This window comes from Babylonia areolata, chromosome 11 (assembly GCF_041734735.1).
Source record: "Babylonia areolata isolate BAREFJ2019XMU chromosome 11, ASM4173473v1, whole genome shotgun sequence".
Classification (NCBI taxonomy): domain Eukaryota; kingdom Metazoa; phylum Mollusca; class Gastropoda; order Neogastropoda; family Buccinidae; genus Babylonia; species Babylonia areolata.
In genome coordinates, this window is record NC_134886.1 from 14537450 (window position 1) to 14562113 (window position 24664).

General features: G+C 39.1%; 1 protein-coding gene across 1 annotated transcript; it reads left to right on the plus strand.

Annotated features, from left to right (window-relative positions):
- Positions 1 to 1482: 1482 nt before the first annotated feature.
- LOC143287561 (integrator complex subunit 11-like) lies at positions 1483 to 24554 on the plus strand. Its single transcript, XM_076595652.1, is given in 18 exon segments — positions 1483 to 1563; positions 4171 to 4244; positions 4957 to 5068; positions 6350 to 6466; positions 7333 to 7431; positions 8831 to 9004; positions 11607 to 11726; positions 13682 to 13777; positions 14826 to 14948; positions 16157 to 16246; positions 16633 to 16795; positions 17437 to 17474; positions 17476 to 17548; positions 18666 to 18730; positions 19620 to 19655; positions 19657 to 19763; positions 22761 to 22884; positions 23769 to 24554. Coding segments are annotated over 18 exon segments (1710 nt in total). The 5' UTR covers positions 1483 to 1524; the 3' UTR covers positions 23829 to 24554.
- Positions 24555 to 24664: the final 110 nt, after the last annotated feature.

Consider the following 24664-nt stretch of genomic DNA (forward strand, 5'->3'; position numbering starts at 1 on the left):
TGTATTCAGTGGGGTTTTTGGTCAACAAGAATGTAAATGCAGTTATTGGATGCTGCCCAGTTTCCAGCAGAATCATGACCATTCACTCACGAGCCAAACAATTCAGCATCATGGTAATGCAGATATATGCCCTCACATCAGACTATGATGATGACCAGATGGAAGAATTCTACACCCATCTTCAAATAGTTTTCAACAAAGTTGACAAGAAAGATGTCCTCATCGTTCAGGGTGATGGGATGCCAAGGTTGGTACATATGCCCAAGAAGGCTTGAGGAATTTATGTGGCCCCTATTGGAATGAGAACATCAATTATTGGGGACTACACCTGCTAGAATTCACCAGGCAGTGATAATGACTTGGTTCTTGCAGACACTCATGGTGAGCATAAGGCATTAGACAATAGACTAGTTCTACCTCTCTGTATAGTATATGACTGTAGTATAATTAATAATTTTGTTTTAAAAAGATTATGTTTGTTTTCTTTTTGTGATATTTATGTTTTTGTGTGCCCAGTTCTTACTTGTAGTTGTACATGTTGGCATTGTTTTATTGTCTCAAGTGAAAGATTGCCATTAGATCTCAGACCATTACTAAAGGGTGGATGGTGCAGGTATGATATAGCTTGAATCTGAAAAAAAAAAGTTTTCACATTTGAACAGTATCTGTTTTGATTTACTCTGATTTTCACATAACACTTTTTTGTTTTTGTTTTGTTTTTGGTCAGGTGCTGGACAGGGTAAGTACATTTTATTTGTTGTTCACGCATTGAACTTTCTAAATGTTGTTTGATGTAAGTCTTTCTCTGATAATACATAGAATAAAAAAAAAGAAGTAGACCTTAGAATAGGAAAACAGATATATGAAAAAAAACACCCATGAAAATTGACCAAATGGATAGAGATTGTTGATGTTTATGTAAGTAAGAAGTAATTTGTATTTAATCAGGCTATACTTATCAATCATACATTTAATTTTGTATTGGTCTGAATAGCATCAGAAATTATATCATCCATACTTTTTCTGCAGTTCAGTTATTTTCAACAGTTGACTGCGAGAACTAGAATAATCAAATTTTGTGCATGTTTTAAAATCAGTTACAGCTTATTTAGACGCTCAGACTAATTTATAGTGAAACTGGTTTCTTGATTATTACCTTTTCTTTAGTTTATTTTGTCAGACTAAAGGATAGGAAATAGATTATGTTGTCTGCTGAAATGATCATTGGTTATTAATGGAGCAGAGGCCTCCACTGAAATATACCTCCAAGAGAAAAGCTGATTCAGTGATTACTATACTGTCTGATGGAATTATTTTGATGAGTATGTAATATATTGCTGAGAATGAGTATGTGATCAATTGCACATAAGAATTTGATTATTTGTTACACATTTAATATAGAAAAATACTAGATTTATCACTGATATTAGTTATAGAAATGGTGACATTTTCAAATTGAATTGTAAATGTATGTCAGATGTGGGCCGGAGCTGCATTCTGGTCAGCATTGGGGGTCGGAACATCATGCTGGACTGTGGTATGCACATGGGTTTCAATGATGAGGTACATGTATACACTGTACTACAGGGAGAAGATTCTGTTGTCTGTCTCTAGAGTCTGTGTTCCTTGTTTGTTTTGTCTTGTCTTATTCTACAGCATCAGAAAACCTGCATTGCCCCATCTCTTGATCCCTTCAGTTCACCTTTTGAGCTGACAGATCAACAGTTGAAGATGCACTTAGCATTGGTCTCTTTATGTCCTCTCAGAAAATCCAACAGCTGTGCTGAGGCCCTTTTTATTGACTGCTGCTCAGCATTCGACACAATAGTACTGTCAAAACTATATTAAACTGAAAGAACTCTCACTGCTTGAATCAATTTGTGCATGGATCCTAGATTTTCAAAGATGCAGACCATAAGTTGTTAAAGTTTGTGACCTACCTGACTACCTCCTCAGCCTGTATTCTCAACATGGGCACCCCATAAGGATTTGTAAAACTTCCACTGTTGTACTCATAATTGACTGTGACTGTGCAACTCATAATGAATGTAACACCATGGTTAAGTTTGCTGATGACACTTCTATAGAAGGGCTGATTACAAACAGTCAAAATACAGGGAAGAAGTACTGGAACTTGTCAGCTGGTGTGATTGAAACAACTCAGTGTTTCAAAAACAAAAGAATTAATTTGTAAATTTCAGGAAGATCAAGCCTTCCCCTTTATTACTTGTCATTAAAGATAAGCAAGTAGATATCATCAGTGAAATTAAAGTCTACAGAATAGATATCATCAGTGAAATTAAAGTCCACAGAATGATCATTTATAATGAATCAGATTAGGAGAAAAATATAGTATTTAAGCATAACAGTGCCCGTACTTTTTTTGGTGCCTCATAAAGTTTAGAATAAAAATAATAAATCATGTTTAAAGTGTACAGAGCTGTCATTGAAAGTATGTTTACCTTTGCGACTATGATTTGGCAGAGAAACATTTCCTAGGCAGAAATCACAGGTCTGAACAGAATTGTAACAACTACCACCAAGATTATCAGTCTTACCTAATAACACTGGACAACATAAACCACAAAGGGCTACTCAGAAAAGCAAACTCTATCATCCAGGATGACTCGCATCCAACATATAGTATCTTGAAGATGTCACCTTCGGGTCGTTGGTATTGGGACTAAAACCTACAGGTGCTTTGCATGCACAAGTACCTATGTTTTAGGCATAAGTGTTTGAAATTGTACTGTATTCGTATTTGTATATGATTTTCAGTGAATGTTAGTATCTTTTGTGAACTATCTCCCAACACCACATATTCCTTTTGACACTGGTACACTTGATAAAGACTGTTTTCTATCAGAGAAGGGCTGGACAGTGGTACAGTGTTTGGTGGTTTCAGAACAGCAGCTGTCTTGTCTGTTTTTCTGTGGGGCCTCCTGTCTGTCTGTGAATTTCGTTTATTTGTTCAAACACTTTTATGTTCTTTCATATTCTTTCATCTTTTTTTTTCTCTCCTTTGTTTCTTCATGACTTTTGTTCATTCTTTGTTTTTTGTTTCTTGGTAATTGTTGTTGGTGTTTTGGGGTGTGCATTTATTTGAAAAAAATCAACTTGTTTTTTGTCTCATGGTTAGTAATATACCCATTATTTGTTTACAGTTTTGACAGATGGTTTTGAAAGGTGCTTTGAAACTGAATTGTTGTTACAGCAGTGGTGGTTCTGATCATCATCCTTATTGTGTTTATCAATATTTGTATTAATGATATATTGTTGTTGATTTTTATTTATATATTTTTTAAACATAATTAATTGATTATCAGCAAGTATTTGCTCTTGTTGAAAAGGCTTTAAAGGTGCAAAAACTCAAATGAAAAATATGATAACATTTGAATAATCAGATCATTTTTTTTTAATTGGTTCACTGCATATCATGATATCTTTGAAAAAAAAAAAAAAAAAAAAAATATATATATATATATATATATATATATATAACTTTTTGCTTATGGTTTTCATATTTGAACCTTTATAAAGGTATTTATTCATAAGATTTCAAATATACCAAGTTGACAAGGTGTAGTACATTGATTTTCTTTCTTTTATATTTTTTTTAATTCACATTGTATTTTTCTTGTAGAGCTGTTTATGTGTAAGATTCTATTAACATATATGTCAGATTCTGTTAAACTGAACAAGCCAGTGTGTGCACTTACATGGTGATAATCATCAGTATAAAAATGAAATACCTGCTCATCAGCTGTATCCCATCCACATGTTGGCATTTTTCATAGATTACTTGTTGAGAGGCTGAAACAGTCTGCAGGCAAACTTGACATCAATGTCTTGTGATAAAGGGAAGTTATTTTTGGTGGCAAGCATTAGCAAATTCGCTCCCTTGAAAGCAAACATCCAGTTGAGCTTGGTCATTATGATATGTGATTTGAAAATATTTTTTTCTTTTCAATACTGACACAGAAAAGGTTTAGAGTTGGTGTTGGAAATGATTGATCCAGTTTGATTAGTGTTAGCAAAAGTATCTCTCTTTTTTTTTTCTTTTTTTTTTTTTGGTGCATTATTTTCATTTGTTTGGGGGATTGTATTATTCTTTTTGCCTCGGATCTTTGTATTCAGTGATTGAACCACAGTTGTTTTAATGTGTTCCAGCGAAGGTTTCCTGATTTCTCATACATCACAAAAGAAGGCACTCTCACCGAACATCTTGACTGCGTTATTATCAGGTATGTTACCGTGGTAACTTTGATGCCAATGAGTTGTTAATGAAAAAACAAACTTAAGATTGTGTGGTTAGTACCATTTCCAGCTTTTGGCCAACTCCAAAAAATGAGTTCTGCATATACTGTTCCTGAAAACTACTGTTCAGCATGATAAAATATGGTGCAGTGTAGTTAATAGAATGATACAGAACAGGAACAACACCATCAAAATCAGTTTGGAGCGCATAAAGATGGAAGATGAAAAAACTGACCAAAATAGACCTACATAGGCATGTTGTTGGTCTCTGCCCAGAACAGGTGATGATCTGATCCTGAGAGACCATGTGGTTAGTGGTGAAAGATGGATCACGTTCATTCTTTGCATGTGTGTGATTCTCAGATTTATTCAGTTGTGGAGTTGAGTTCAACAACCTGTTAGCTGATGCCCTAGACTAGAGATAAGGTCGTTTAGGGTTTGGGTCTTGGTTCAATGAAGTTTGCATTGTTCGAGGGTGTGTGTCCTGGGATTGTAAGTGATCAAGAGACACAATATTGTAATAACAGCCTTGGATCAGTTGGGTATGTGTGTGCATGTGCATGCACATGTAGGCATTTGTGCACACGCATTCTGCTTGCATTTGTATTTTGCATGTACATTAAAATTTTCAAAGATGTACCTGTGTGTGTACCTGTGTGGTGTACCTGTGTGTGTACCTGTGTGGTGTGTGTATGACAGCCACTTCCACCTGGACCACTGTGGTGCCCTGCCCTACATGACAGAGATGGTGGGCTACAGCGGCCCCCTCTACATGACTCACCCCACTAAGGCCATCTGTCCCATTCTGCTGGTGAGTCCCATGTTTTTCTTGCCCTCATGGGGATCAAACTCATGTCCTCCCAGTAATTTTCCTGATGAGTCTCATGCTTTTCTTTTCCTAATGAGGATCAAACCCGCACCATGCCAGTCAGTCCGCAGTGCTAACCACTTTGCTAAGGTGACTGGCATTTTTTTTCCTTTTTTTTCTGAGGCATTTCATTTGCTGGTAAGTGTCACATTGCTTTTTTAATTGTTTGATTGGTTGGGTATTTTCCCCTTCCTTTTTTGAGGTGTCAGCATCTACTGGAAAGGTCATTCGAACAGCAGTTTGGAAGCTGAAATGGTATTCGTGCTAACACTGACAAACATGAGGTTTTTCAGACAGTAGTCTGAAATGAGACTGCAGGAAGTTTAGGAATAGTGGTGGTTCCTTACAGTTTTGTATACAATTGAGGTGGTGATGCGAGATTTCCAGACTGAGACAGACAACCCCAGTCTTATCTCTGTTTCAGAGAACATACGTTTTAATTTATGATAAATATAATTGCATCAGTATAACAAGAGAGGAAGAGAAATGATTTCAAGCCACATGGCAGTTTTGCTGTTGGAATGTTAAAGCTTCCACCACCCTCCTTACAAAAAAGCTGATAACTAACTTCCCTCAAAAGAAACGGTGGTAACCATCCAACAAGTGTTCCACAGTCTGTTTGCAGACCTTCAGTTTCTGTCCTTAAATTGTACCTGATGAAGGCTTACACCTGGGGTGCAAGAATCAGCCAGTGTGACTTACCTTTTCATGACACTGAACTACATAGATCAGTAAATTATCATGTAAGGTTTGTAATGTGTGCCTACTCTTCATGTTTTTTGTGTGTTCTGCTATCATTTTATAGAATGACAAAAGAAGATGGTTAATTAATGAATTAAATTTTAAAAAATACAAATAGAAACAATGATTGGTGAGAGAGAGAGGTCCAGTGGGTCTGCGGTAATTTCTTTGCCCCCCCTCCCCCTGCCCCACTCACCACCTCTCTGTCTACTCCTCACACCCCTCCTGTCTTTGCACAGTTGAGATTGGACCACTCTCCATGCTGAAAATAAATTTCCACGATGATTGCAATGCTTTCTTTTTAGAGATGGTGTCAAACATTAAAATAGTCAGATGTTGTTTCCATCAGCTCACAAGGTAGATACAGATCAGAAAAAATATCAGGATGACATTATTGTAGTAACTGGAATCCATCTGGTACATGATGGCTGTGCCAGGACTGGTGGTTACCTGTGAAAATGTATCATTTCATTTCTACTTCAGGAGGACTTCCGCAAGATCACAGTAGAGAGGAGAGGGGAGACGAATTTCTTCACATCGGATATGATCAAGGCCTGCATGAAGAAAGCCACAGCTGTCAACCTGCACCAGACTATACAGGTCTGTTTTCTGATGGGTCTGAAGGGATCATACACAGTCATGGAAGTGTGGAAAGGTCTTGGAGAAAAAATTAGAGAACCATTTCCAGGGCAGGAAGAGTCTTTGGGAAAGAATATGTTACCCTTCAGTGTTCTGTTACAAATGATCTCTTAACAGTTTTCTGTGTTTTAATTGTTGTATCTCTTTACAGCACTGCCTTTTCTCTTTTCCCTTATCCTCAGTCTCTTTACAAAAGTGAAATTATATCAAATCATGTAGCTTATAGCCTAGCCAAACACAGACAATTCCAGGGCTGAATACCTGTCATCGACATAAAAAAAAACCCCTACAAAACTGATCTGAGAACAGTATAGTTTTGTTACAAGGCTGATCTGAGAATAGTATAGTGTTATTTCAAGGCTGATCTCAGAATAGTATGTTATTATTACAAGACTGATCTCAAAATAGTATGGTGTTATTTCAAGGCTGATCTGAGAACAGTATAGTGTTGTTACAAGGCTGATCTGAGAACAGTATAGTGTTGTTACAAGGCTGATCTCAGAATAGTATAGTGTTGTTACAAGACTGATCTGAGGATAGTATAGTGTTATTACAAGGCTGATCTCAGAATAGTATAGTGTTGTTACAAGACTGGTTCTGAGGATAGTATAGTGTTGTTACAAGGCTGATCTGAGGATAGTATAGTGTTGTTACAAGGCTGATCTGAGGATAGTATAGTGTTGTTCCAAGGCTGATCTCAGAATAGTATAGTGTTGTCACAAGGCTGATCTGAGAACAGCATGGTGATCAACTAACTGAAACAAAAGTAACATAGATTTAAAACTGAGACAGCATGTGAAAGGAGTGTGTGTGTGTTGCTGGGGCAGGTGGATGATGATCTGGAGATCAAGGCCTACTATGCCGGCCACGTCCTGGGGGCGGCCATGTTCCACATCAAAGTTGGCCAGCACTCCTTCGTCTACACAGTACAGCACTGGTTTTGTTGTGGTTTTGATATCTTTTAGAAAAATATCTGTTATTTTTTTCTTTAGTTTAGTTTCTTGTATGAGTGTGTGTGTGTGTGTGTGTGTGTGTGTGTACAGAGTACACCACTTTTTGTTGTTGTTGGATTTCTTTTTCTTTTTCTTTTTATATAGGTCTTAGGGTTCTTTGTTTAAGTGTTTATTTGTGTGAGTGTATGTGTGTTTGTGTACATGTGAGCATTTGTGTGTCACTGTACATGTTTATCCTTGAGTCTTTATAAAATCTGAAAGAATAGGGAGAGAGAGAGAGAGAGAGGGTGGATGATTTTAGGGGACGAAGGATGAAAAGAGAGAGTGAAAGCGAGTTTTCAGAACTTTTCTGTTAATACTGTAAACACTTATTGACTTGAACAGTTACTCTTTCAGCTGAATTCTGCTTTTCTATAAGTGGCACCTGCAACTTAATGTCTGTGTTTATATCAAGTTCATTTATAAGAGATCCCTTTTTTATGAAATTGAAATTCATGTCATGAACTTAGCAAAATCTGCAGAGCTTTCGTAACTCCTCTTGAGGTTTTCTGCATGTGAATTGTACTGCTTTTCATTCATTGACATTTGTATGAAGCTATTGCATGTATATCTATACTTAATTCTTAAAAAAACAAAACAAAAAAAAAAACATATATATTTATGTATCATATCTATACTAATGAGGACAAATCACAAGCATAAAAGAAAACTACTCAAGGTACATGAACACAAATGGCATAAGATAGTAGCACACACACATGCATAAGGAAATGTTTGACACAAAGGTGTAAAACAGCGTACCACATATATAAGGTGAGAAGGAAAAAGGTCAGGCAGAAGTGCACAAAAACATACACATAAAAATAACCAAAACAAAGGAAAAAAACACAACATCAGAAACACGAGAAGGTGAAAATTTAAAAAGTAATGTAGCATCAAAGACTTACCACAACAGTATTACATTCCATTGACCAAATCCTTGGACAAAAACCATTGCATATTTTAAACACTGAGCAAAGTCCTCCTGTGTACACCAGAACTAGGTTCTTTTCACTACCAAAGAACAATTACATAAATCTTCTGGACCAGGGATCAATAACTTACAATAGTAATTTTGTTGACCAAATCGGTGTACAAAACAACTGCTTATTTAAAGGAATAGAACAATGAATACTCTAGAACTACATTCTTTTCACTTCCCTGGAATAGCTATACACATATATCATGAATCCATGCAGTACAGAGACCAACAAGTTATCACAACAGTATTACATTCTATCAACCAAGTCTGTTCAAAAAAGACTAGGCACTTCATAACTATATTCATCATTACCGCTGGACAGCTATGTATATACTGAACCCTCTGGTGCAGGGGGACTATAACATGACGCCCGACAGGCACCTAGGGTCGGCCTGGATAGACAAGTGTCGCCCTGACCTCCTCATCACAGAGTCCACCTACGCCACCACCATCCGAGACTCCAAGCGATGTCGGGAACGGGACTTCCTGAAAAAGGTCCACACCTGTGTGGAGAATGGCGGAAAGGTGAGAGAGGAATGGGAGCCATTGCCTGAGTGTGTTGATGTTGAGAAATAAGTGGCAAAAATAGAAGAAGAAAAACCACAAATCTGTTTGTATGTGTGTGCATGAGTACAAATTTTCAAGTTTACCCACACATGTGCACATACACACACACTCACACACACTCTAGTGAGCACTTTTAGACACCTGTGCATGAATATGAAAGTCCACAACCAGGCACTTGCATGCAGACAAGAATACACTGATACATCTACACACATGTTCAATTTCACCTTCACATTGACACATAAAGCACATTCACACACACACACACACACACACACACACACACACACACACAACCTACACAACCTAAACAAATCATCTTCACTTACTCCTTCACCCTTATCCTTCCCTTTTTTCTTTCACATTTCTCCTTGTCCTTTCTCCTTCATCATCTTTTACCATTCTCCATCATTCCCTTTACCATTCTCCATCACCATTCTCCATCATTCCTTTTCACCATTCTGCATCATTCCCTTTTACCATTCTCCATCATTCCCTTTCTCCATTATTCCCTTTCTCCATTCTCCATCATTCCCTTTCTCCATTCTCCATCATTCCCTTTCTCATTATTCCCTTTCTCCATTCTCCATCATTCCCTTTCTCCCTTCTCCAGGGTCTTTCCCTTTCACCATTTCTGCTTCATTCCCTTTCACCCTTCTCCATCATACCCTTTTACCATTCTCCATCATTCCCTATACTCCATTATTCCCTTTCTCCATTTCCATATCCTTTCTCCATTTCCACCATTCTTTCCATTCCTTTCCCATATTCCCTTTTCATCATTCTCCATCATTCCTTTCATTTTTTCACCCATTCTCCATCTTTTTCTGCCATTCCCTTTCACCTTCTCATATTCCCTTTCACCATTCTCACCCATTCACATTCTCATTATCCTTTAATCCCTATTCCCCTTCCTCCTCATTCCTTTTACCATTCTCCTCCATATCCTTTCTCCATCATTCCCTTTCACCATCATTCCCTTTCTCCATCATTCCCTTTCACCATTCTCCATTATTCCCTTTCACTATTCTCCTTCATTCCCTTTCTCCATCATTCCCTTTCACCATTCTCCATCATTCCCTTTTACCATTCTCCATCATTCCCTTTCACCATTCTCCATCATTCCCTTTTACCATTCTCCATCATTCCCTTTCACCATTCTCCATCATTCCCTTTCACCATTCTCCATCATTCCCTTTCTCCATCATTCCCTTTTACCATTCTCCATCATTCCCTTTCACCATTCTCCATCATTCCCTTTCTCCATCATTCCCTTTCACCATTCTCCATCATTCCCTTTCACCATTCTCCATCATTCCCTTTCACCATTCTCCATCATTCCCTTTCTCCATTCTCCATCATTCCCTTTCTCCATCATTCCCTTTCACCATTCTTCATCATTCCCTTTCACCATCATTCCCTTTCTCCATCATTCCCTTTCACCATTCTCCATCATTCCCTTTCTCCATTCTCCATCATTCCCTTTCTCTGCCATTCCCTTTCACCATTCTTCATCATTCCCTTTTACCATTCTCCATCATTCCCTTTCTCCATTATTCCCTTTCACCATTCTCCATCATTCCCTTTCTCCATCATTCCCTTTCACCATTCTCCATCATTCCCTTTCACCATTCTCCATCATTCCCTTTCTCTGCCATTCCCTTTCACCATTCTTCATCATTCCCTTTCACCATCATTCCCTTTCTCCATCATTCCCTTTCACCATTCTCCATCATTCCCTTTCTCCATTCTCCATCATTCCCTTTCTCTGCCATTCCCTTTCACCATTCTTCATCATTCCCTTTCACCATCATTCCCTTTCTCCATTATTCCCTTTCACCATTCTGCATCATTCCCTTTCACCATTCTCTATCGTTCCCTTTCACCATTCTGCATCATTCCCTTTCACCATTCTCCATTATTTCCTTTCACCATTCTCCATCATTCCCTTTCACCATTCTCCATCATTCCCTTTCTCCATCATTCCCTTTCACCATTCTCCATCATTCCCTTTCTCCATCATTCCCTTTCTCCATTCTCCATCGTTCCCTTTCCCCTTTCCCCCTTGTTTCCTTCACCATTCTCATTCGCCAATCTCCATCACTTTTCTCCTTTCTTTTTTCACTTTTCTCTTTCACCTTTCCCATTCTCCCCATTTCTCCTACATCTTGCCTTCACCACTCTCCTTCACTTTTCTCCTTTCTTTTTTTTCTTTTCTCTTTCACCTTTTCCACTCTGCTTCACCTTTCTCCTTCGCCTTCTCTTTCATCCTCCTTCACCTTTCTCCTTCATCTTGCCTTCACCACTCTCCTTCACTTTTCTCCTTGAGCTTTCTCCTTTCTCCTTTTCCCCCTAGCTTTCTCCTTCATCTTCCTTCTTCAACATTCTTCCTCATCATTCTCCACCTCCATTCTTCTTTACTGTTCTCCTTCATTCTCCTCCTCCATTCTCCTTCCCCTTTCTTCCACACCATTCTAATTCACTACCAGCTCTAGTTTGCCAGTGACTCTTGTCTGCACTGGTGCATGCTGTGTATGTTGACGTTTCCCTGATGCCTCAGGTGCTGATCCCAGTGTTTGCCTTGGGGAGGGCCCAGGAGCTGTGCATCCTGCTGGAGTCCTACTGGGAGAGGATGAACCTCACCATCCCCATCTTCTTCTCCCTCGGCCTCACCGAGAAGGTCTGCATCCCGCATGCAATGGCTGTGGCCACCACACAAGATGAATCGTTTTTCCATCTCCGTTTGATTTCTTCCATTTATGTGCATGCTCTGTACACATGACATGTTGATAGGAGTATCACTGAATTTGTGCAATGTTAAATTGGAATTACAATTGAGCATGTCAAGTCAGTCAATCAAAAATACTTTATTGATCCACATGGACAGTCATTTTTTAATTCATTGCACAAATGTCTTTCCGGGTAGTTTGATAAAGTATTTTGAATGATTGATTAGTTATTTGGGTAATGAATTGAATGTACTTAGATCAGTTATTATGCATGGTGAAACCCAGTCATTATATGATACAGACACACACACACACACACACACACACACACACCAGGAGGCATAATATGTGGGATGCTCCTATGATCTGAAGAGGAGATGGGCAAACCACAAAAGCGAATGCAAACTGAGGAAAGGCACCAAGTGTTCAGTCGCTGCCCATGTTTCTTCCACCCCTCACCTTACTGACGACAGCCTCAGCTGTTTACAGGTGACAGGGAGCAGGTCAACAAAGTGGAGGAGCTGAAAAGAAGAGAATTGTTTTGGATATGTAACCTTGGGACGGTTTTTGTTGGACTGAACTTGAGAAGCAACATCCATTGGTTTTTGTTGTGAACCAAAATTGTGGAGTTACCAGTCCGTTTATCGTGGTGGTGGTTATGCATGATCATTGAGATACAGAGAGTGTGTGAGAGAGAGATGTGTATGTAGACAATTGAAGGAATATTTAGAACATGATATATATTTACGTAGTAGAAGATGTCATGTAAGGTCAGAAAGATGACGTAGAAAATAACATTACATCACCTATTAATTATGAGCGTAGTGTGTGACCAAGTAGCAGCAAAAATTCATATCTTAAATTTTTTTGTTTAGGTATTGGTTTTCAACTTTGTTAGAGATATATATATATATATATATATATATATATATATATATATATCACTCACTCACTCACTCACTCAGGCCCATAACTACATTGTTTGATGTTCTCATGCCAGTTCTTCCGCTGTCTTCCTCTTCTTCTCCCGCCCTCGATGGTGCCTTGCATGATTGTTTTGGACAGACTGGTGTGTCGAGTGTTGTGCCCAAACCATATCAGCTTGCGTCTCTTCACAGTTGAAAGGAGAGGTCCTGAGGTCCAGCAAGGTTCTCAATTCTGCTCCGTACATATTCATTGGTCCTGTGCTCGATCCAGGAAATTTGAAGGAGCTTCCTCAAGCATTTGTTCTCAAAGGCCTGGATCTTCCTTTCAGTTTCGGCCATCAGTGTCCATGCCTCGCAACCATACAGTACAATGGAGACTACCAGGGCTTCGTAGGGTTTGAATTTTGTGGAGAATCGGATGTTACTTTTCCACACTCTGTTCAGTTTGGTCATGGCTGCAGTGGCTGTGCCAATGCGAATTCTTATTTCTGCTTTGCTGCTTCCATCTTTTGTCAGGGTTGCTCTTAGATATTTGAAGTTTCCGACATCTTCCAGCTGTTCTCTGTTCATGAAAATTTATATATATATATATATATATATATATATATATATATATATATATATATGCATATGATATTCTGACTGTCTCATAAAAACATTAAAAAATAGCTATGAAAACAGTAACATTCTCAGATGGTGGGTGCTTTTTCATGTCTCCGGTTCCTTTGTGGATATTGTTGCATTGCGCAGTTACTGAGGTACAAAGATAACGCATGAGAAAAGAAAGCTTGATTCGAAATTCCCATTCTTATGAATAACATCCTCAGTTTACTTGAAATGCTTTTTGTCCAGGATAGATATTTTTACAATGAAACAGTGTGAGTGTGTGCCACGTGTGCTTGCAAGTTTGTTTAATGTTGTGCAGCACAAAACATTAGTATAGGCATTGAATCTATTTCTTTGTTGTTGTTTTTTTTCAGGCCAACAATTACTACAAGCTGTTCATCACATGGACCAGTCAAAAGATCAAGAAGACCTTTGTACAACGCAACATGTTTGAGTTCAAACACATCAAGGTGTGTGTCTTGTCATTGTTTTCAGATTTCCTGGCTGTGTTTAGTTCGAATATGCATACACGTGGGTGCAGACACATGGACACAGTCGCAAAAGTTTTCATGGAGGAATAAGAGATCTGTTAATGAATGCTCACACAGACACAGAAACACACACTCACGCACGCATGCACATACATATCACACCCCCTCCTCCCACACGCACATACACACAGAGTCTACCCATCAACTCCCCACCCTCTCCCACCCCAACATATATATATGTAGTCTGAATACTGCTGTTTAACATGACATAATTGGACCACACTTCATTCTCCATAGAAAGTTTGGTTGTTGTTTTTGTCTTTTGATTCACTGAATATGCAGGAAAGTGTTCTAATATGTGGCATGGCTTTTGACAACAAATGGCTATTGTGCAGATGTGTAAACTTAACTCTGACAGGTTATGTGACTGTATTCCAATTATTTTAGCCAAATAATTAAATTCATTGTGAGCTCATATTTGAACATGATGCACAAATTAGTAGAAGATTAAGAGAAGTGTTATATAAAAGAGTAAACATTGCATTGTAAAGAATGTACTTTTATGTTGTATGGTTGTGTGTATCATTTGTGAAGACATGCTTGTGCGTATGTGTGTGGGTGCGAGCGTGCGCATACGTGAGTGCATTGGTATGGTTGAGTGTGTGTGTCAAGTCAACTTTATTATCTTCAAGTGTGTGTGTTGTGCATGTGTGTGCAAGTTACTGTGTATGTAGAGGGGGTGCGTGTGTTTGTTTTGCAGTTTGTGCTTGGGTGTCTTTGCGCGCGTGATTGAGTATGATTGTCGCTCATTGTTGTGTGTGTCTGTATGTGTGTGTGTATGGGTATGTATCTGTGTTTGTGCATGTGCATGGACATATTGTGTGTGTGTGTGTGTGTGTGTGTATGGGTATGTATCTGTGTTTGTGCATGTACATGGACACATTTGTGTGTGTTTGTGTGTGTGTATGGGTATGTATTTGTGTTTGTGCATGTGCTTGGACATATTTGTGTGTGTGTGTGTTGCCAGCCATTTGACAAGTCCTACATCGACAACCCTGGGCCAATGGTGGTGTTTGCCACACCAGGCATGCTGCACGCTGGGTTGTCCCTGCAGATCTTCAAGAAATGGGCTCCCAGTGAAAAGAACATGGTAAGTCGTGTCATGGGTTGGGTACACTGTGCCTGTCTGTCAGGCCTTTGTGTGTGTGTGTGTGTGTGTGGTGGGGGTGGGGAGTGGGGTGGGGGGGATATGTTGAATGTGTGTGACTGTGTGTTCATATTTACGCGTGCACACATGCATTCACATACATTTGATAGTTCTGTTGTTATATGTATTTGTAGCTTATCTTGCAAAGAAAAAGTGTGCAGTTCTATTGTTGTATGTATTTGTAACTCGTATATCTTGCAAAGGGAATGGTGGGTATTTTAATCAGACTTAATGATGGTATATGTGACAATGATAATTGTGTGACTGTAGTAAGGTGTGGAATGGTTAGTTGTGATAAAGGTTACCATGTAATGTGGTGTGTAGTGTGTGCAGGTGATCAGTTATGATTAAGGTGACCATGTAATATGGTATGTGGTGTGTGCAGGTGATCAGTTATGATAAAGGTGACCATGTATGATGTGTGTGGTGTGTGCAGGTGATCAGTTATGATAAAGGTGACCATGTGTGATGTGTGTGGTGTGTGCAGGTGATCAGTTATGATAAAGGTGACCATGTATGATGTGTGTGGTGTGTACAGGTGATCAGTTATGATAAAGGTGACCATGTATGGTGTGTGTGGTGTGTACAGGTGATCTGTTATGATAAAGGTGACCATGTATGATGTGTGTGATGTGTACAGGTGATCAGTTATGATAAAGGTGGCCATGTATGGTGTGTGTGGTGTGTACAGGTGATCAGTTATGATAAAGGTGACCATGTATGGTGTGTGTGGTGTGTACAGGTGATCAGTTATGATAAAGGTGACCATGTATGGTGTGTGTGGTGTGTACAGGTGATCAGTTATGATAAAGGTGACCATGTAATGTGGTGTGTGGTGTGTATAGGTGATCAGTTATGATAAAGGTGACCATGCATGATGTGTGTGGTGTGTACAGGTGATCAGTTATGATAAAGGTGACCGTGTGTGATGTGTGTGGTGTGTACAGGTGATCAGTTACGATAAAGGTGACCATGTATGATGTGTGTGGTGTGTACAGGTGATCAGTTATGATAAAGGTGACCATGCATGATGTGTGTGGTGTGTGCAGGTGATCAGTTATGATAAAGGTGACCGTGTGTGATGTGTGTGGTGTGTACAGGTGATCAGTTATGATAAAGGTAATCATGCATGATGTGTGTGGTGTGTGCAGGTGATCATGCCAGGGTACTGTGTGGCGGGCACCGTAGGCCACAAAATCCTCAATGGGGTGCGGAAGCTGGAGTTTGAGAACAAACAGACGGTATGGCAGACCTGCTGACTTTGTTTTGTAAACGATTAGTGAGGGAATCCTGCCAAGTTATGCATATTTTAGAGAGAGAGAGAGAGAGAGAGAATGTATGTGTGTGTGCCTGCTTATTTGTGCATGTTTGTTAGTGTTGGAGCATGTATGTGTGTGTGTGTGTTGTAATTGCATAGTTTGTCACTTTGATGTTACAGAATTGAGGAACACTTTTTTTCATGCCGTATGTACTCATCACAACACCACACCATACCACACCTCAGTAAACATCAACACAACACAACAAAACCACACACAACACAGCACAATAAACAGCAACACACACACACACACATGTTATTTTATTTTCATTTTCATTTTTTGTGTGTGTGTTTGGTCCCTGGCAGCTGGACGTGAAGCTGACGGTGCAGTACATGTCGTTCAGCGCCCATGCGGACGCCAAGGGCATCATGCAACTCATCTCCCAGAGCTCTCCGGCCAACGTGCTGCTGGTGCATGGGGAGGCCGGCAAGATGCAGTTCCTCAGGGACAAGATCTGTAAAGAGTTTGGTGAGGTGTTTTCTGTTTGACTGAAGGGGAAAGAATAGAAATAGACAGATACTGTGATACAAGAAACACTGTTGGTATGTGTGTGTGTGTGTGTGTGTGTGTGTAATAACATGAAAAATGTATCGGGCAGGGGATATATGTGTGTGTGTAAATGTGAGTGTCTGTGTGTGTCAGTAGAGTAACAACTGCACAAATATTGGTGGGAGGTGGGATGTTTGTATGTGAGCGTATGTGTAACAAAAATATATTGTTGAGGCTGTTTGTTTGTGAACTGTCTGTCTGTGTGTTTGTCTCTGATTAGATGTGTAACAACAGAAAAATAAAGGTGGGGAGAAGGGGGAGGGGTGTTTGTGAGTGTCTGTGTGTGTAACTCTGCGTAGTTGTTTAGTGAGAGAAAAAGATATTGGTTGGTGGTGGGAGGTTGGGGTCTGTCTGTGAGTGTCTGTGTCACTAAGTATGTATGTGTGTAGTGTTAGGTCATATACCCATTATTTACCTGTATGCTAGCTTTCAAGTGCATGCCTTTACCTGACCAAGAATAACTACTTTGTTATTCAATCTCTTTCTCTCACCCTCTCACTCTCTCTGTGCCTCACTATTTTCCTAGATCAAAGAAATAGACTAAACTAAGCTTGTTTCAGGCATCAACTGTTACATGCCTGCCAATGGAGAGACAGCAGGTGGTGCCTGTGTCACACAGCCTGCCTGTCACTGCTGCTGTCAACCTACTCAAACGGCAGGCGCCTGTGGCTGGTGGGTCTTTCTTCTTGTCTCCTTGATGTTGTTGTTTTAGTGATGCTGACATGCTTTGCTGGTGTTGTCAGTGTTGTTTGTTTTGTGCTGGTGTGATACAGTACTGAGAATTTCTAGATGTTTGTAATGTGAACAACAAAAATAGGTTGAGAAAAATGAGTTTCGGGAAAAATGAGGACCCCATTTTAAGGCCTTAAAAGTGTGTAAAAAATTTCTTGGGGTTGTAAAAGCTTGTAAATTTTTATGCTGTCCATCAACCCCCTCCACCCCCTCCCCAGCCTCCAGAAAAAACAGTGTTTTCTATGAAGGGAATATAAGAACAGTTCAATCTGGATGAGAAATCAAATGCTATTCTTGCAAATTCTGATGTTCAGACAAATGCACTTTCACTTTCCTGCGATTTCATTCTCAGAATTATTTCTTGTTCAGCATCTAGGTGTTTGCAACTAACCTTCATTTGAAATGTGGATCGTCACTTATTTTTGGTATACAAATATTACTGAGTTTGGAAATTGTTAAACAGGGTCCTAAATGTTTGTAAAAAGTTTGTGAATTTTGTCCTTTTTGAGTATTTGCTGACAGTATATCCTGGTATCAACCAGGCATGAGTGCTTTCCTGAAGACCCTTGACTGTGTAGTTTGTCATCTTATTTCAGACCAAATGATAGCTCTGGGTAGGAGCTGACAAGATGCAGAAAAATCCCATCTGTGATTGGGCTCCAACCCACAGTCATCAGTGTGTAGTACTAACCACATGGCCATCAGTGATTTCAACATTGGGTACCAGTGTATTTGTTAGAGCCATGTTTATGTATAGGGGGTGCCATGACAGAATTGATAAGGCATTGGACTTGTGATGCAGTGTCACCAGTGATGAGAGGTGGAGGCCTTGTTTGGGTGTGGTGTTGTGTTGGTGGGAAAGGCACAGTACTCTGATGTTCCTCACTCCTCCCCACTGTGAACAGGTGCCTGACTTTAATTATGGAAGGTTGATACTGCAGAAGGAGAGGATCAGGCCCCACCTTCCTATGTTGAGCCCAAGACATAGTGGATATAAATTCACTGCCCAGATAGCCATAAACAGCAACCATTTACCTGTACTGTTTATTTCTGACAGATGCTGAAGGTACTGATCCCAAGTTTGCCAAACTTCTCCATGGAGCTCTGGTGATGAGAAACAATGTGAGTCTGTGATGAACAAACAATGCAGGGTGTTGGTGGGCTTTTGCCAGTGGTTTTGGATGGGTGGCTGGTAGTATGAAGGTGGTGGGTGTGTTTGTGGGAGGGAGGTTGATTGGGTGTGCATGTGTGTAGGAGAGTGGGTGTCGTTAGGATGTGTGTGTGGTGGGGGAGGGGACTTGAAGGGTGTGTGTATGCTTGCATAATATGCAATATTCTTATTGCAGGGTTGATATAGAATCATTGAAGTATGGAAAAGTCTTGAAAAACAGCCATATCCAGGGCTGGAGACAGCAGTGTATGCAGCCAATGTAATGAGCACCTTTCATGGCCAGAGGTGCTTTCTTGTATGTGCACTTCCATCTTTTTGACAAATGAAAAACCACAGCTATCATGTATAAACCACAGCTATCATGTATAAACCACAACTATCATGTATAAACCACAACTTATTTAAGTATAAATATTTTGCACATTTTCAGGCTGTTCATGGTGCACGTTCCGTAAACAGCTAACTGCTTATCTCTTTCAGCGACAGAGGTGACTTTAGTTAACTAGACTTTAGTTGACATGGAGGGGTCATGTTAAAAAGAGTTTTTTGCATTGTAACAAAGCTTGATACCTGCAGCTAGTTTCCCCCCAACAGAACAATGACTAACCTTTGCCCCCTGACCAAGTTTGAAGTGAACAAGTCCATCGTATTATTTTGACATGAACGGAAGCCTGTGACTAAGAGCACTGTGTCTAAGATACTTGGTGCTGGGGAGCATTTTTCACCTAGAAACTTGGCGGTGAAAGAGTTATTCAGTGAGAGGGGAGTGAAAGCATGACTGCTTTTATGAAGTGGTCCTTAACCCCTTGTGAAGTGTGTATGATGCTGTGGTGACGACAGAAAATGACGTTGGTGGAGCCAGGGCGCGGCGTTCAGAGAGCTGGGCCTGGAGGAGCACCAGCTTCGCTTCACGTGTAACATCATGCTGGACGAGGAAGGAACCATCTCTCACACTGCCGAGCGCATCTACAAACTGATCAAAGCGTGAGTGGCTGGCCCCACCCCCACACCCCCCTCAGTGATTGCCTCTGACATTGACCATTCCATCAGTTAAAAAAAATAAGTAACCATCAATAAAAAACAAAAAAAAGAAAAGTAACCTGAATAATAACCATCAATTTAAGAAAAAATGATAATCCCAATACAAAAAAACAATAACTACTAGTGTTATGTGCATGAATATGACTGGATTTGTGCATGATTTTCTTTCCCTTTTTTTTTTTGTTTGTTTTGTTTGTGTTTTTTTTTGTTGTTTGTGTTTTTTTTCTTTCATTCATATTCTATGGGATCAATGTTGACAGTGTTTTAAGCCATGATATGGGCTTTGCGGTAGGCTAAGCTTTAATCTACATTGATAAATAAATAGTTTTGTGAAGTGTTTCAAGGCCATGACCATTGAGTTAATTTTATGCATAGATCAGGTGTCTGTTCCTTTAAAAAAAATAAAAATAAAAAATTAAGTAGATGTGATATAGCATATACGTCTTAAGTCATGTTGTTAATTGTTATAGATTGATGATTTTGAATTTGAGAAAACTTTTGCTTGAATTTCAAATTTTATAAAGATGGTAAATGTCTGTTAGAGAGATTATAATGTTAAACTTAAGAAGCCCAGCTTCATAGCTCTACTTTCAGAGTATACTGATGTAAGAGGTGGTTTTATTATTACATTCTTAATAATGTTCTTTGGCAGTTATATAGATTATTTCGAAATGCTTAAATGGGTGAATGCATTTTGAAAATGTTATGTTGTATTCAGTGAGTGTTTTCAGCACAGTTCAATTATTTGTCGTTTTTCATCATTGACTCACTTGTGTAAACAAAGTGAGTCTATGTTTTAACCTGGTGTTCGGTTGTCTGTGTGTGTGTGTGTCTGTGTGTCCGTGGTAAACTTTAACATTGACATTTTCTCTGCAAATACTTTGTCAGTTGACACCAAATTAGGCATAAAAATAGGAAAAATTCAGTTCTTTCCAGTCATCTTGTTTAAAACAATATTGCACCTCTGGGATGGGCACAAAAAAATGAAAAAAGAAGCCAGATTATATGCAAACTGCATTTACTGTTATATTTTTTTATTTTTTTATTCTCTAAACTTGGCACTTTGATCTGATATTCTGACACAACAACAAGAGCAGTCATTATCATTTTTTGTTCAAACAGGAACTTCTTTTGCTAAGCTGTAAAGCATGGAAGTTTTATTTATTAATTTACTTAATTTGCTTTAAACTGATCTTTCTCATCTTAAACATTACATTTTGAAATTATACTCAATACATAAAAAGCTTGTGTGTTTTACTCTCAGTGTACAGGGCTTTCACTATGTTCATTCGCCCAAGTGGTCTTTTTCGGAAAATACAAAAATCAATACGACAAGTGGACTTTATAGATCTATTGGCAGAGCCCTGAAGGTCATAGGCAAAAATCAGTTGCGTACACATATTTATACACATTCAAAGCGCGTGCTCATATTCTTTGCGAACGCGAACGACGCCATTTTGTTTCAAGTTGCTGACCTGCCCGTTCAGTCCTATATTCAATGGACAATACACGATAACATGTGATGGAAAGTTGGAGAAGGAGACCGTTAAATATTTATTCAGAGAATGATTTGTGAACGCTTCATCACTCACTGGATGATGCCCCAAACTGCCATAAAAATATCCACAGAATCAGTCAGACTTCGCAGTTAAGAACCATGCGAGTTAATACCCTTGAATTGATGAAACGAAAAAATTTCCAGTCTTGACTTTTCTCAAAATGAAGTCCTTTTCACTTCATACGACGTTTAGAAGTACTTGTACTTGGCTCTACATGTTATTAGTTTAACAAAATACTAAATTTTCATATCAACTTTAAAACTATAAAACTAGAATGAACATAAAAGAGAAATTGAATCGACCGTGTCATACAACATTCCCGGCGGGTGTAACTAAACTTGTACATCTATCTAGATCTAGAGAAAATGGCTAAATGTTGCAGTGCGATTGCGGCGATAGCCACGTCTTCTTTACCGCAGACTTAAAAAGAATTTTTTATTGCCCTTAAAGATTTTTTGAATGCCCAAGATACACCAGAATAATATGATTTAAACAGCCTTCTCACTGCAAATACCGCAATTGATTTATCGCCCTTTAAAAAAGTATGTTCAAATATTAAATTTTAGAATGTCAGTTAAGGAGCCACGATAGTGTAATTGGTAAGACAGTTTCTTCTCACCCGAACACGCGGGGTTCGAATCTGGTTAGGACTTTTTTTTTTTTTTTTTTTAAACCCGAAGCTTTATAATAACAAATACAGAACACATTTTAATGATTAGATTTAAAAAAAAATTTTTTAAGTGTATCACAAGTGAGTCTTGAAGGCCTTGCCTCTCTTGTTATTTCATTATTTTGTTCATGTGTTTGTAATCCTGCATACCCCAAAAGGGGGATGAAAAGAAATTAAGCCTTGAACCTTAATCAGTCTGCACGTTTTGATGCCTCATTGAAACTGAAACTGACACTGTCCTCTGTGTGTGTGTTTTCAGAGACATGAAGCAGTGCATAGTGCAGTAACAATGAGAAATGAATATGTTTTATGAAGTCCAGTGTGTGTGTTTAGAGACATGAAGCAGTGCCCAGTGCAGTTACAATGAGAAATGAATGTGTTTTATGAAGTCCTGTGTACGTATATGTTCAGAAACAAGAAGGTGTGCCCAGTGCAGTTACAATGAGAAATGAATATGTTTTATGAAGTCCTGTGCGATATGTTCAGAACATGAAGCAGTGCCCAGTGCAGTAACAATGACAAATAAATATGTTTTATAAAGTCCTGTGTACGTATATGTTCAGAAACATGAAGCTGTGCCCAGTGCAGTTACAATGAGAAATGAATGTTTTGTAAAGTCCAGTGTGTGTGTGTTTAGAGACATGAAGCTGGGCCCAGTGCAGTTACAATGAGAAATGAATGTTTTGTAAAGTCCAGTGTGTGTGTGTTTAGAGACATGAAGCAGTGCCCAGTGCAGTACTCATCAGACGGGTCCATCAGCGTGGGGGAGTCAGTGCTGCTGAACGTGGCGGGCGATGAGGACAGCAAGACAATCCTTGTCTCCTGGTCGCACCAGGTGAGCCATTGCTAATTTTTTGTTACTGTGGACTGTAGTATTTACAAAGGAGGTGCTGTGACAGTATTGTTTAGGCACAGGACTTTTGGTCCAGTATTTACAAGTGACCAGGAGCCAGTTGCATTGCTCAGATGGAAGAGCCTAGTATGGTCGTCACCCGCTACTAACTGTGTGTTGTATGGAACTGACCAATGGCGTAGTTCGGTCACATAGGCATTTAGTCGCGTGTAACTGTCAGAAAGTTCGAACCAAGCAATGCAGCTGGCTCCTGGGCTTGAGGCCTTGTTTCAGCATGGTGGTGTGTCCTTGGGGAAAAGCACTTTTCTCTGATTTTCCTCACTCCACCCAGGTAGGTGACCTGTTGAGAAAGGTCAAAATGGGTGAAGGAGAGGATTGGGCCCCGCCATCCAATGCTGAGTCCTCAACAAGAGTGATGATCATTTGGATGGATGTATGGGTGACAGTGTACAGGTCTACAACGTATGACAAGGTTTAATCAATAGAAATATGATTAAGATTAATTCATATTAATTAGTATATTTTGGTGCTTAGTTTTACCATAGCCAGGTACAGAATCAAAATATAATGAGAATGAAGAATGCAAACAGTGCAGAAGCTGTCAGTGCAAGTTTTCGACCAAGATTCAAATTATCACTTAGTATTTAAGTTTTGGGTGATTTCCAGTGGTTGATCATGTAAAAAACAAGTTCGCAGTCAGTTAACCCTTGTTTCACTTTGGTCATGAAAATTGAGAGTGTTACAAATTTATGGAAACGTTCCAGATAAGAGTACGAAGAATGAACACTGTCTTGCTCCACCATAGTGATCATACATTTAGTAGAAATACACAATAATGTTTATGTGTGTGTGTGTGTGTGTTTCAGGATGAAGATCTGGGAAGCTACCTGATCAAACTGATCAAGTCAAATGCCACTGTCAGCTGAATACTCATGAGATCAATGAGCGTCAGTGTCGGAGAGTGAGAGAGAGATGGGATACTTGATTGTGGGAACAGGAGTGTGTGGGTGTATTATTGTGTTGGGGGAAAGACATGGGAGGGGAAGGATGTGTCTTTACTGTTGTTATGTATGATAATGTGTGGGTGTAATATAAATATAAGAAAGAGAGAACATTGATAAAGTAAGTGTGGATGAAAGACAGAGTGCATTAAACTTTGTTACTCTATTGTGTATGTCTGTTACCCTGTTTAGTGTGACATGAGACACACTTTGATGTAAGCTACACCCCTCTGGTTTATTAGGAAAATAAAACTACCAGAAGTCCATAAGGACTTGATAGTTAGCCACAGAAAACAGAATAAAGCTAGCAGGAAAACAGAAGTAATCTAACACTGAAGATGTGCAGTGGAACATAATGAACAGTATGGACACAGCACATTCACATCTGTCCTTGACCTACCCATCACCTTCTTCATTAACTGTGTTCAGTCCAAGGGTGTCAAACTTGGATTTCTATTGTTCCACTTGTATCAATGAAAACAAATCTGTGGATATACTTACCAGTGTGTCTTTTAACTCAAAATATGGTAAACATGGCGAGCAACTGAATGGGTGTACATGATTCGTGTGCAAGCAAGTAGTTATATGTTGTGAGTGAGTTCTTTGAAACAGGAGACCAGTCAAAGACAATTTGTCTTTTTTTTTTAATTTTGGATTTGTCATATTCAGTGTCTGTGTTGAAAACAACAAACAAACATAAGAAAAAGCAACCCAAAACAAAAATGTATACAAAACACTCTTTTAATTACAATTTGTGAGCA